Raw genomic sequence first — 15,097 nt, forward strand, 5'->3', positions numbered from 1 at the left:
ATGAGAGCATGTGATAAAATCCCAAGAGTGCCGTTTCTCCATGCTCAGCCTCCAGTACTGGGCCTCCCTCGTTCTCTCACTGACCAGCAATCACTGTTCTGAAAACTAGGGGTGAAGAACCCTGGTACAGAAGGGAGACTCAGCCACTTGAGACATAATGAAGACACTCATTTAGACAGAATGAGAGGGAGGGGGCTTTGTGAGAGTAGCCATGCCTACCTACGCCCACAGAAGATGGCAGTTGGGAAGAGTGGAAGTGAACCAATCAGGAGAGGCAGACTATAGTCATCTATGCCAGACCAGTGACCCAACCATGAATACTGGGCCCCAGAGGAGTCCACTGAATGGACGACTCTGCCCTACAGATGCTGTTCCATGGAGCAGCCTCAGAGTCTGTCTCAGGGATATGACTGTGGAGGCCCAGTCCCAACCGGGACATGCTAAAAATGCAAAGGACCTTATAAGTCACCCAACTGGACTGCCATGACCTTGGATTTGCAAGGTCAAGGTCTTGGGCTTGCAACTGATTTTAGTTATAGGAAAGGAAAGTGGTATTTTTGGATATCTGAGTTGGTGGTTTGGAAGTTCATGCCTGTAATTTGAGTACTAGCTTCTCACACCTCTAGAAAAATAACTTCAGCCTCACTGGCTGTACGTGCTGGGTTTCATGGCACCTCCGGCACCTGACTTGTCACCCCTCAGCCTTATCTAACCAGGGTCCCAGGGAGATTATTCACTGTCGTGAGGCTGTGAGCACAAGGCAGCTGTAGAGTTCCACGGACCTGGGAGAATGAATCTTTCCATCAGCACTTTTTCCAAAGACTCCACTGACTATGCCGAGCTCGGCACTGAATTGGAACAATGGAGCAGAAGTTCTTGTGATGGAGCATCAAAGCTGCTATTGCATGTTCCCAGGCTCTGCTCCACTTCTCCTGGGAAGAGGCATTTTCAGAGTCTGCTCAGTCAGCATCCCTGTGCTCTGTCAGTGTAGTTGAGGTCAACATCCCTGTTTTGGCCTTCTACTTCTAGTCAGGATATAGGAAGAAGGGAAGAAAGGGATAGAAAATGGCCCACAGACTGGAGTAGACCACCTGCCTAGGTGAGAGTCTATTCCCAGTATCCCACTGGAACTTTCTCTCCTAGCAGTCATTGTACAACAAGGTAGGGGTATAGCTCAGTGGAAGAGTGCTTGCTTATTAGCACACGTGAGGCCCGGGGTTCAATTCTTATTTACAGCCAAAAACAGAATTTAAGGTAGGTTAAAAGTCTCAGGAAATGTGTTGCTGTAGGTTCTTGAGTTTTAACAAGCACTATGACATACCTCGGCACACCTTTAGGAAAGTCTGCCTCACTTCCAGCACCGACATAGAGGAGAGAAAAATGTCAGAATTACTTAGCAGAAGAGGACAGAGCCCAAGTTCCTGACAGTCAACAACCAACCAAACACTTGCTCTCTGGTGTGGTCCCTTCTAGAACTCTGAGAGGCAGTCCCCGCAAAAGCAAGGACCATGACTCAATTCCTAGGGAAGACCAGAAATGTTCACTGCAAGATCCTTGGAGCTTGGAATCGGGATTCTTCTTTCCAAGTCAGTGTGTTAGGGGAGCTCAGGAAGAGCTTGTTATCTGAATAAGAAGAAAGAAATTGCTTTCCCCTACACACCATCCATTTCTTCCTTCCAGCTCAAGTTCACATGTGCGGCTGCCAGGCTCAATGAATATCCTGGGACTGGATGTGGTGCACCTTCTTGAACCCAGGCAGAATGGGAACGAATGCATTGTGTACTTCTTGAAAAGTCTTGATGTCTTTTCTAGGTAAGGATCATCCACACTGAAACTGGGAGGGCCTCGTGCCCTGGGGACATTTAGAATTCTTCCTTGATTTGTTCTGGAACTTTGTCATGCACAAGAAATTCTCTGGTTGTTACCGAATTTTTCAAGTACGGATTTGGTGTTCCTTCCTCACTGAGATGATTTGATCCTAAACTTTGATCAGAATAATAAAGTTGCTGTATGGCTTCAGAGCAGATCTCTGTTGTATCCTGTGATTTTCTGGAAGGAATCTCAGTTAAAGTCTGAGGCCCCTCAAAACTTTCCCATGGGGCACAGCCAGGCCTGTTGGGAGAGGGTACATACTCATTTGTTTCTCCTCCCAAAAAGGTTTTCTGACCCTTTCCAGCTTCCTCTGTGGAAATCTCTTCCAAAAAATTCTCAAAGTTCACCACTAACTTGTCAATGAGGTCAGTGGGGGCAGGACATGGTTTTAGGATCTGGTCTTCTTCTGTGTTTACAGAGTCATCAAACTCCTTCAGATTTAGCTTATCCTAGAAAAGAGAAATGGGAAACCAGTGATAATTTAAGGATAAAAATGGAAGGCAAAAGCTCATTTGATCTGAGGTACCAGATCCCCACATCTGAAATACAACTCTCCAGCTAAGAAGTGGTGGCCTATAATCCCCACAATAGCTTGGAAAGAATGCTCCATTCCTCGAGAAATAGTACCCTGTATTCAAATACTTCCTCTAGAAAGCTCAAGGCTATTCCATTTTCACAGCTGCCAAGTAGATGGAAGCACCAAAATTAGAACTCTGGACATGGGAAAGTCACTGCTATAACCTGCTATAACACCTGCCAATGGCACTAGAAAATCAAACGTGGTATTATGACAAGGACAATGTATTTTTCATCTTTGTACCCCAAAGCCTAGCCCCGCTGATATACAGCAGATGATTAGCCAGTGCTCACTGTACAATGCTGACCTACAGCTTATTTAAAGAGCATTTTATTCATCAGATAATACTGTGTACTAGTAAATTAATAGTCTAACTTCTAATAAGTGAGTAAAGAGGGGTAATATAAGACTGGTAAGGGAAAGGAGAAAAGTACAAAACGGTCTGTTATAATAAAAAATGTCCATGCTATTGAAAAATTAACTTCTAGCCGGGCACTGGTGGCTCACTCCTGTAATCGTAGCTACTCAGGAGGCTGAGATCTAAGGATAGTGGTTCAAAGCCAGCCTGAGGAGAAAAGTCTGTGAGACTCTTACCACCAGAAAACCGGAAGTGGCACTGTAGCTCAAGTGGTAGAGCACTAGCCTAGAGCTGAAGAGCTGAGGGACAGTGCCCAGGCCCAGAGTTCAAGCCCCACAACCAACAACAGCAAAACAACAACAACAAACAAACAATTTCTGAGGTGAAATTAAAGGTAAATATTTAAAATTCCTGTACTAAAAAAATGGAAATAGTCTTTCTATCATGACTTAAAGGTTGTATTTGGCTAGGCTTACTTCCACTAGCAAGAAATCAGACTTTAGAAACTGGACAGGTTTTCAATTTTAAAAGGAGGGTTGCTACTTGAAGATAAGATACCAGTGCATCCCAATGCCAGTTACTGTACATACGGCTTGAGGGTCAGAATTTAAGGCAGCTTTTGGATGACCTTGCCTGCCAAGTATCCCCTCAAATTCTTTAGGTGTTCTCTAGACAAAGTTGCTATTGGCTGCTTTGTTTTAAATGGCCTCAGATCTTCTAGCCAGATTAGAAAGTTGAGTCAGTAAGGGTAGGACCAGCATTCTTCTCCTACGACATCCTTCAGAGGACCAATTCTAGCCTAGGAATACCTGGATCCTCATAAACCTTATGAATCCCCTTGCTCCTGTCAAGAGTATGAGGCTAAATTCATTCCAGGAAAGCCGGTTCCATCTGCTCTATCAGCTGTTTTCCTGGGACTTTTCAACCTTGAGTTCTCCTTGTGTGAATCTTGAGAAAAAGGCTTCTCTCCACGCCATCCACCTCCCACAGCCATTCTGTACAATAATCCCTTGATTACAAACAGCAATGCTTACCTTGAGATTGTCTCCATGCCATGAGGCTATACTGCTTTCTGCAGGATTGGGGACACGGGGACAACATAGGTGAGTCAACCTGCTAATAAGAAATGAGGTAAGGTTTTTCAAACAGGAAGTGAATATAGGAAGTAGTTCATGTTCACTGTGTGGCTGAGCCAAAACTGTGAAGTTCCCTAAAGGGGATTATACAGCTCCCTATGACATACAGTGACCAAGATAAGGCAAGTGAAATTGTGTGGGGATGGCATTGCAAGTTCTCTATGGGATTTGATGGGTGACTTTCCCTCATACAGTCCCATCCTTACCTTCCTCTCTCTCCACCCCTGCCTCTACTCCTAGTCCTCATGTTAGAAACTACACTGGCACAGCATTATGGCCTTGAGATTTAATCCCTGCAAGGGGCAATGTACTGAACCTTGTAAGAGACCCACATTTTAGTAAAGTGGTTCTCAAAGCTTGGTCCCAACCTGCAACCAGGATCTCAGGGTGCTTGGAAGAAATGCAGATTCTTCAGCTTTACCCCAGAACTCTGAAACAGAAACCCTTGTAGGCTAAAGATTAAGGATGATTGCAAGTGTTTAGTATACAAGAGTCCGGGCTGCAGTTATGTTGCAACCTACTATTGTCAACTGACTGAGGTTGACATTAGCTTAAGCATTAACCAACCATGGCTGTTCAGGAGAAAAGATCCACAACTGTCCAATGTGTAGAGAGATTTCTACCAGGAAGGTGCTTTATGGTATCATAAAGTTTACTATTGTACCACAAGGTTTACTATGGGGGAGAAACTCAGGACCCAAAGACAAGCTTCCTTCCCATCTCAGCCAGGGAAGGTAGGACAAATACCCCTGGGGCCTGCCTTCCAACACTGAACCACAGCAAGGAATACGTTTGTGCTGTCCTATAACTGGCCAACATTCTTAACTCCGGGGGTATATAGCTTCCTGCTCTGCCCCTTGATTCTCTTGGGGGCCTATTCTAGACACTGAGAGCAAGGGCCTCCTTTCCAACTCTAATCCCAGATGACAAGTACAATAGATAAAGCCTGTGGCGATAGCTGGCACTCCATAAACTCAAAACTACCTAGACATGGTATATGGAGCTATGGAACTCTACTTGCTCTTCAGAATTCTGATAAACCACAGTATAGCTGTTAAACAATCTCAACAAATATGCAGCAAGTTAGTAAATGACTAGACACACCCTTTAGGGTAAAATGTCCTCTTGTACCAAGATTCCTTCCACTCCTTTCTGCCCATTTTTAAGGTACCTACTTTCCTTATAAACTCACTTTGGTTTTTTGAGATTAGAGGCCACCGTCAGGATGATGAGCATAAGAAGGCCTCCTCCAACCAGAGACGATATGAGGATAATCTCAACGATACCTTTAGGGAAAAGAGAACAAAAGTCTGTCATCAGTTTTTAACTTTTTGGCAAAAATCAAGGATCAATGTTTTCTTTTAGTAGTTTTAGCAATGTTTCTTACTAATTTACTTTCAATTAAATTCAATTTATTTTCATTAAAAGAACCTTAGATTTTAGTTCCTCATCTAGTTAACTTTTCTCTGCCTAATCTGATAGACATCAATTGATGCTACATTGAAAGACATTTTGTTCACAATGGCCATCTCACAAATGTTACTCAGTGAATAGTTACTAAGAACTTTCTACTTGCCAAACACTATCCTGTATAATAAAACACCCAGTAGTAAGTAAGAAATATAGGAGCCCTACAAAAATGAATTTATGTTCTGGAAAAGGGACTCAAACAATAAATAACCTAGGGTTGTTTTAGATAAAACAAAATAATAGGATAGAGGGTAACAAGAATAGAGTTAGGGAAGGTTAGGAAACTTTCTATAGAGTGTACTATCACCTCTGGCTGGAGTTGATCTTAATAATTATTGAAAGGAAGCTTGTCATGAAGATTTAGCATTCCAGGCAGATGCAAAGCTTTAGATCAGGAACAAGTTAGAGAAAATGGAGAAAGTGATAGAAATGAGGTCAATTGATTAAAACCTTGAAAGCCATGGGTATAGGTTAAGTGAAATAAGCTATATTGAGAAAAAGAAATATTCTCAGGTTCACTCTTATGTGGGAATCTAGAGTTTAAAAAAATGAATGCCATGAATGTAAAATGGGGACTGTTTGGGAGTAGAACCACAGGGAGGAGGCAGGGGGGAAGCAGAAGGGAGAGGGAGTAAACTGATCTAAGTATTTCATGCACATCTGTAAAAATAAAGTAATAAATAATCATGTTAAATTTGTCTGAAAGAGATGGGAGAGATGATTTCAAAAAGAGAACTGAGGGGGTGAATTTGATTAAAGTATTGTTACATGATTAAAGTTACATGAACACATGGCAATGTGACAATGAAATTCCTTGAAAAAATTGCTATGTGCTGATCAATAACTAATAAATAAATCAAAATGGCTGGGAACAGAGCTCAAGTGATACAGATATTGCTTAGCACGTGCAAGATACATATGCAATGTTCAATAGACCTGAGCCTTGGTTTAATACCCAAAACTGAAAAAAGAAAAACCTTCAAGCAGATACTTTTAAGCTTGTGCTACTTATTACAAAACTGCAGTGTCCTTTCATCTTGAATCCAAACTGTTCATTCCTTAAAATAGTTCCCATATGTCCTTAAAAATCAAATCTACATCATTCAAGAATCTGAAAAAAGTCACTTTCTTTCTCTTATTCTTGCTCCTTCATCCTTTCTTAACTCTAACACCTTCCTTAACCAGCCATCATATTATATTTTACATCATTTGCTATATCTATTAAATTTTTCTTGCTCCCTGTTTTAATGTAAAAACATGTAAGTTAAAGAGATTATACACATTTTTTGCTCAAAAAAATCCACAAATGATAAGATGCAGTGTCTTCCTGTGGGTAAATGGTCCCTGATCAACCAAGAATTTCCTTCCAGGGTCTTACTATCCAATCGCTTCTGATCTTCTGAAACTGGTGCCTGTGAACTTGGGGGCAGCTGTCATCATGGGAGCCCTTTTGGTGCTGAGACTGACATTAACATTAAATTGATTTGTCTCCTTTCTGCTTTTAGGAAAGGAGATGGTGCTCAGTCTTTCTAAATTCAGCCCTCCATTTGCCTGTTCCCCCTCCTGCCTCCTTACCATATGCTTTCCGGAAGATGAGTTGAGCCAGAAAATGGCATGGCTCTGCTCATCCAAGTCCTGCCTTCCCTTTAGTTTCCCCTACCTTTGGAAATGAGCTACTGTAAATACCAAGAAGAGGTATAGAGAGCTTAACAAAAGTACTCACTGATGGAGAATGTCTTGAAGTTTATCTCAGTCCCATTGAACCCCCCAGCTTTGGTGCTTGCCATGACCCGAACAGTGTAATAGGTCTTCCGGGTCAGAGACTTCAGGTCATACTGCAGGATGCCAGAATTCACTGTGTTGGCTAAAGGAAAAAATATAGAAGTCAAAGACAACTGCCAAGAGATGAACTGAAAACTTCATTAGCACTCTATGTCCATTTGTCTCAGTCCTACCCTGGTCTACTACCTGCTCAAGATAAGCTCATCAAAAAGGATTAAAGAACTAATGCTACGAGTTAAAACTATAAAAACTCTCAAGCAACAACACAGGGTAAATCTTCATGACCTTAAATTTCATAATGATCTCTTAAATATAATACCAAAAGCAAAGCAACAAAAGAAAAAAAAAGTAAAGTACATTTAGTAAAATTAAATACATTGGGATTGGGGAGATAGCCCAGGGGAAGAATGCTTGCCTAGTATTCACAGGGCCCAGAATAGTTCCCAGCATTACACAGAAAACAACTTGAAAACAAAAATAACAAGGTTGAGAAGGTGGCTCAGTGGTAGAGTGCTTGCCTAGCATGCATGAGGCCCTGGGCTTCGTTCCTCAGTACCACATAAGCAGAAAAAGCCAGGTGTGGTGCTGTGGTTCAAGTGGTAGAGCACTAGCCTTCAGCTGAAGAGCTGAGGGACAGTGCCCAGGCCCAGAGCTCAGGCCCACAACTGACAAAAAACAAACACATTAACAGTATACACCGTGGTAAAAGTGAACTATGTAACTTGTAGCCAGGGACGGGAAGGGGAAAGTGGGAGAAAATGAAGGGAGAGGTGAAAATGCCCAAGAAGCATGTATTCATAACTTGACTTATGAAATTGTAACCCCTTTATACAACTCCTTATTAATAACAACTTAAAAAAAGCTCTTGTTCAGCCAAAGACAGTACCAAAATAGTGAAGAGACTACAGGCAAAAATTGGAGACAATATTTACAAATCATATTTTTGATAAAAGAGTTTAAATTTACTATACATAAAGATCCCAAAACTCAACACCCAAAAGACAACTCATTTTCAAAATGGTAAAGAAATTAAGAAAAATTTCTCCAAAGAAGATCAACAAATGATCGGCAACTATACAAACTACATAAACAGATGAGTTATTGCTTCACACTAAACACTAGTTTGCCATATGATAGATAAACACATTGCATGATTTCTTCATTTGTTTTTTTGAGTATTTGTTTTTGCAGTACTGGGAATTGAACCTAGGGCCTTGCATGTGTTAGACAAGTGCTCTCTCACTGAGTTACATCAATGATGATCATATTATATGAAATATCCTGAATAGGCAATCCAAAGTCACAGGACAGTTTAGTAGTTTCCAGAGCCTGTGAAAGGAGGAGAATAAGGAGCAAATGATGAAAGGGTACCAAGTTTCTTTCGATGGGAATAGAAAAGTTCTGTAATTAGAGTGATTAATAGTTGTGCAACTTTGTGAGTGTTTTTAATACCCTGAAATGGTATACCTTTGCATGTTTAAAGTGGTATTTAAAATATTTTATTGTAAAGGTGATACACGGAAGGGTTATAGTAATATAAGTCAAGTATTGAGTATATTTCTTTGTGAACAGTTCACTCCCTCCTAAAGTGACAAATTGTATGTGTCATTTACCACAACAAAAACAAAATTTAGCCAAAGCAGCCCAAATTTAGCATGTCAGGAGATACTGTGGACTCAAAAACAAAAACAAAGCACATATTGATAGTGGACAATAGAACTCATGGTAAAGAGCCCTGCTCTGGAGAGAGAGAGAGAGAGAGAGAGAGAGAGAGAGAGAGAGTGTTAAGGGTCACCAAACAAGGTCTGTCTACCCTACTTTATCCCACTTCGTAAGCCAGGAATATCTTTCTCAGGAATAATGGTCAGAGAACTCTTGAAGGGGTTGACGCATTCAGTACCTGGCCAGGACAAATTATATCAACTCTTTCCATTCCTACAGGACTTTCTATTCTTCCACCTCACTTTTCATTTGAATTGTGCTTTTGAGCCCATTTTCAGAGAAGCTGGAAAAAGCTACGGTGATCCATGCAGATACAGGTTACAGCTTAGGAGTCATCCCTGTGACACAGCTAGCCCTATCATCTGCTTGGAAAAGTGCTTTTTGTTGTTTGTTGGCTTGCTTGCTTGATTTTCACCTTGGCTATGACCACACTTACAGAATTCTTTTCCACCTTCAGCTTGGTAAAATATGGTGTAGTTGCTAATAAAACCATTTCTCTGACTCTTAGGAATCTCTTTCCATGTGATCGTGGCTGTCCTCACACCAATGTTCTCCACTTTGGCCTGTGGACCTTCTGTTGGAACTTGAGCGGACAGAGAGATAAGTAAGCAATGTTGAATTACACCCTTGCAGATCCTCCCCCGACATAGACACTACCAGCACGCAGATCAAAGCTGCACATTGTAAGAGGTACAACATAGAGGCTGAGTAATGATCTGAGGAGCCAAGTGGTCTGGAGAAACAAAACCTTTTTTTTTTTTTTTGTCGGTCGTGGGGCCTGAACTCTGGGCCTGGGCGCTGTCCCTCAGCTCTTCAGCTCAAGGCGAGCGCTCTACCACTTGAGCTACAGCGCCACTTCCGGTTTTCTGGTGGTTTATTGGAGATAGGAGTCTCACGGTCTCTCCTGCCCGGGCTGGCTTTGAACCGCGATCCTCAGATCTCAGCCTCCTGAGTAGCTAGGATTACAGGCGTGAGCCACCAGCGCCCGGCGAGAAACAAAATCTTAAACAAAATGATTAGAAACAAAGGCCAGAGAAAAAGTACTGTCTTACTGACTTCTCGTTCCAATTTGGCAAACAGCTCTTTTGTTTATATTTGTAAAGTATCTATTATCAAATAGTTGAATTATTTGATAATATCTGGAAGACATTAACTTCTAAATATCTGCAAGATATTAATACCTGGAAGATTAGCTTCTAAAAGATGCAGTCTAGTAATTCACAGGTAAAGCCCATGTTCATTGCTTCATAATTAATTTTGACATGATCAACTTATGATGAAACTGTAGGCTCTGAGTGGGTCCCATAATTAAATGTTTTCCTGGTTGCAGTTCCATTTGCACTGCTTCTTTTGATGCTGGTTATTTTGTTTCATGACTCTGAGCTTCAGTTTTCCATTTGTGAAATCAGAATTGGACTTGGTGATTGCTAATGTTTGCCCAGTTTTGAAACTTAGTGTCTCTTATTTCCTGACCCCAATTGTATCAATACATATCGTTCAATATAAGATGAAGGTACAGCACAAATAAGCCCCAAGGCAACCTGAAATAAGTCGTAAGCATTCACAGCAGCATCTGAATTTTGAAGGGTCCCCCAATGTTTCCACTCCCCCACAGAGCTTGCCCATACATACTGCCTTCTTCACTATAAGTCTGGATGGAATATGGCTCTCCCACTTGATCTTGCAATATTGGATAAACAGAAATGTTATAGCACCAGAGAGGTTTTAGTTTATCTGAAAAAGAAAGAAAAAATCTGCAAGTAAACCCAATGGATAGTAAAAGACATGATATGATAAATTAAACAGGACTCTAAACATTGACACTGAACCAAAGGAGGATATTCTTAGGAGAGGATCACAAGGGCTCAATAGCTAAGTGCATATGATCATTTAAAATGATGCTTATCAGAATGAACTCCAGGAAATGGGAATAAGAGGATTTTTATTTTGCTTTTTGTGTTTTTTTCTGTTTTTCCCCTTTTGTACAGTTTTTAAATTTTTTCTGTACATTTTATATTATATGTAGGTTAATCTGATTTAGGGAGGATAAGGGGAAGCACAGAAATAGTAGGACAAAAGGTGAACTAATGCAGCAATGATATTCACTAGACACAACTATATTACTTGTAGAGGGGGGGGTCAAGAGGAAAAAAAAATGGGAGAAACTGAGGGAAGAGGTGACACTGTTTAAAAAGAAATGTACTCATTACCTAACCTATGTAACTATAACCACTCTGTACATCACCTTTACAAATAAATAAATCAGCAGTAAGTACAAACCCTGCCAGAGTAGAAGAAAAATTGGATTAAAACTTGTGGACTGATAGATACTGATTTTTCCACTTTTTTCATTTGGATATCAGGAGATTGAGATGATATACTCTGATGTTCATGCTTATAAAATGCCTAATTCTTAGAACTAAATTATAATTAATTCTTGGAACTAAATAATACAATTCTAACAAAAATTACAGGAAGAAGTAAGAGATCTTCTTTATCACTGATTTTATCATAGATTTCTGAACATAAAACAATCCATGTCTTTGTTGCCTTGTATGTCCCTCCCCCATGGTATAACCCCTGCTTTCACTATTTATGATGTTGGTATATGCGGAGGGGAAGGGAAAAAACAAATTGTTAAAACAGGGATACAGGAGGACCCATTGCAACAATGAGATGTACAAGTCGTTATGTTGAAAAACGAACCTTACAACTTTGGGGGGGGACGGGGGGGTGCGGGCGGAGGGGAGGATACGAAGGGATGGAAAGGGGAAACAAAGGAGGAGGCTACAATGCTTGATAAGAAATGTGCTCATTATCTTACCCATGTAATTGTAACCCCTCTGTACAGTATTTTCACAATAAAAATATATTTTTTTAAAAAAAGTTAACCCCCCAAAAAATAAATAAATAAAATAAAACAATCCTTTTGGTAATAGCATATCAGCCCAGAGAAGTCACAAACCAAGAATTCTTATTTCTATAACCTCCCTGCATCCTTGCAAAATTATAATTCATTTTTTATTATTTTGGGATTTTCTCCACATTTTTACTTGCACATATTCATATTTAATTATATAATATGGAGCGTTTCATTGGGTATTTTCATACATGCTTATAATGTACTTCAACTATATTTTCCTGTGAGCCTCCTTTTCCCATTCCCACCTTGAGACAAAGCTCTACTTCTGGCTTTTTGGAGATAAGAGTCTCATGGACTTCCCTGCCTGGGCTGGCTTCAAACCATGATCTTCAGATTTCAGCCTCCAGGGTAGTTAGATTACAGACATGAGCCATGTGCACCCCGCCTATTGTTTTTTAATTTAATTTTATTGTCAAGGTGATGTACGGAGGGGTTACAGCTATATACGTAAGGTAGTGAGTACATTTCTTGTCAAACTTGCTACCCCTCCCTCACTTTCTGCCACTTGTTTTCTTGATGATACGTGGAGTAAAAAGGAATCTCAGTGGAATTTTAATTCACATTTCATTGGTCTTTGCTCTTTTCACCTCTAATGTTTATTAATTTGTTTACTAATGCTTTTGGTTCGTTCAGCTAATTTCTTCCCTGACATTGTTCCTTTTTCATTTACTGCTTTTGAGTTTTTCTAATTTTTGTTTTTTCTAAGACCTTGAAGTGCCTCATGAAGTTATTCACTTAAGATTGCTCTGATTTTTTACTGTAGGTACTCATAGCTATAAACTTTTTTTTGGTACTGCTTTAACGTATCCCAGAAGTTCTGGGAAGTTGTGTTTACATTTTCATTTGATTCTAGGAATTTTTATCCCTTATTTCTTCCATGATCCACTGCCATTATCCAAACTTGTATTATTCAGTCTCCATGTGTTTAGGTATATTCTGTACTTTCCTTTGCCCTAGATTTCTAGTTTCATTCTATTGTAATTTGATAAAATACAGTATGTAATTTAATTTTCTTATATTTGTTAAGATTTTCTTTGTAATCTAAAATTAAATCTAATTTTTAGAAAGTTCTTTGGGCTTCAGAGAATGTTGATTTTGCAGTGTTGGGTGGAATATTATGTAGATATCTGCTAAGTCCATTTGATCTGTAGAGTCATTTGATTATGAAGTTTCTTTATTGATTTTTTGTCTTGATAATCTATTGTGAGAGTTGATTATCAAAGTTACCCACTAGAATTGTTTTGAGGTCAGTCTGTGTTTTCATGTCCAGTAATATTTGCTTTATAAAATTGGCTTCACTGACATTTGGTAAATATACATTTACAATTATTATATCCTGTTGTTGTATTGTTCCCTTTATCAGTATGTTTTAATCCTCTCCTGAATAATTTTAGTTTGAAGTTAGATTTCTCATCTAAAAGAGTAGCTATTTTACTGGCTGTCACATTCTATTTGCTTAAAATACTGTTTTTCAAACTTTTACTTTAGGCAGTACTTATCTTTGCTAGTGAAATGTGTTTCTTACAAACAACAAATGGTATGACTTGTTTTTTAATCTAATCTGCCAGTCCATGTCTTTTTATTGCAGTATTGAGACCATTTTCATTTTGAGTAATTCCTACCATTTTGTTGTTTTTGTTAATTTATGTTTGTGTCTTTCTTACTCCTCAATTATTCATCTAGTTCTCTAGATGAATATTTATTCTTACTTGAATTTCCATGGCTGTATGAATTCCCTTTTCTATGTAAGATTCCTATAAATACCTTCTTCAATGCTGACTTGGATGTCATAAATTAATTTTTTTGTTTATCATGAACGTCTTTATTTCTCCTTTAATTATAAGGGATACAGTATCTAAGACAGTTATTTTCTTTCAGAGCTTAATATATGTCATTCCATGCCCCCTCCTTCTTTTAGAGTTTCTGTTGAGAAATCTGTTGTCATTCGGATGGCATTGCCTTCATATGAGACTTGGAACTTCTCTCTTGCAATATAGGGAGAAAATTGCAACACAATTCCTCCATTATTAAACAACTCTTTCAGTAGTCTTTCTTTATTATGTATACTTATGATATAGGGTCTTTCTTTTCTGGTCTTATCTATTTGATGTTTTAAAAGTCTCCTGTTATTAGATGACAGGACTTTTGATGTTTTTAGAGATTTTATACTATTATTTTAGTAAATGTGTTTTCCATGTCTTTTGTTTACACCTCTTCTCCTCCTTCTATGCCCATGATTTGTAGATTAATTCTTTAATTATGTTCCAGTGGTCTTTTATGTCCCATTCATAATCTTAATTTTTTAAATCTTCTTTTTTGTTGTTGTTGGTCATGGGGCTTGAATCTGGGCCTGGTTGCTGTCCCTCAGCTCTTCAGCTCAAGGCAAGCACTCTACCACTTGAGCCACAGCATAACTTATGGTTTTCTGAGTGGTTTATTGGAGATAAGAGTTTCACAGACTTTCCTGCCCAGGCTGGCTTTGAACTGTGATCCTCAGATCTCAGCCTCCTAAGTAGCTAGGATTACAGGCTGAGCCACTGGTGCCTGGCTTAAATCTTTATTTTAATGTTCTAATTCATCTACCTTATCTTCAATCCTTGACATTCTGCCTTTGATATGACCCAATCTCTTGGCTAGTCTTTCAACTGAATTTTTATGATGTATTTAGCTATTTATTTTCAGAATTTCAATTTCATTCTTTTCTTAGGATTTCTTTTTCTCTATTGAATTCCTATTTCATGTACTGCCTTGATTTCTTTATTCCATTTAGCTGTTTCTTTGTACTCTTTGAAATCCTTCAGATGTTTATATTTCTTCTCGAATTTTGCTAATCATTCTTACAATTATTTTGAAAACTTTGAGATTTAATCGATTTTACTTTCAGAAGGGTAACATTCTAGTAAAGTTGCTGTCTTTTGGAGATATCATGCTGTTATTTTATTTTTCATATTTTTTATGTTTCTGCTTTGGGAATTGCTCATCTTGAGGCTAAGTTTTGGCTGGGGTATAAATCATCCGTAGTCTTCTAGTTTAAGTATTCTCACGTGTAGGCAGGACTGTGTAGAGACATAACTGAAGTACAGTTTCTCACCACTGGACTGCAGATACAGTTCAGTAGTCAAACATTCATCCATTTATACATTGCATGGGGCTTAATCTACAGAGAATAATTATCTGGATCCTCTTATAATTCCTAGTGTACGGATTAGTGTTATATATCAGTTGGGGGTGGGGACAGTCAAAGGTCAGTTGCCCAT

The 15,097-nt window shown here is 39.1% G+C and overlaps 1 protein-coding gene across 1 annotated transcript in view; it reads right to left on the reverse strand.

Moving 5' to 3' along the window:
• Positions 1–1,862: 1,862 nt before the first annotated feature.
• Positions 1,863–15,097, reverse strand: part of Il31ra (interleukin 31 receptor A) — a gene marked incomplete at its 5' end in the record, with an annotated part of 44,701 nt that continues 31,466 nt past the window's right edge. The window contains 6 exons of the mRNA XM_042690719.1: positions 1,863–2,321; positions 3,842–3,923; positions 5,136–5,229; positions 7,137–7,277; positions 9,354–9,500; positions 10,550–10,651. Of these exons, the coding sequence (XP_042546653.1) occupies positions 1,863–2,321; positions 3,842–3,923; positions 5,136–5,229; positions 7,137–7,277; positions 9,354–9,500; positions 10,550–10,651 (1,025 nt within the window). The remainder of the gene's footprint in view (positions 2,322–3,841; positions 3,924–5,135; positions 5,230–7,136; positions 7,278–9,353; positions 9,501–10,549; positions 10,652–15,097) is intronic.

Source organism: Dipodomys spectabilis, unplaced genomic scaffold (genome assembly GCF_019054845.1).
Source record: "Dipodomys spectabilis isolate Male_0828 unplaced genomic scaffold, ASM1905484v1 ptg000140l, whole genome shotgun sequence".
Taxonomy (NCBI): Eukaryota; Metazoa; Chordata; class Mammalia; order Rodentia; family Heteromyidae; genus Dipodomys; species Dipodomys spectabilis.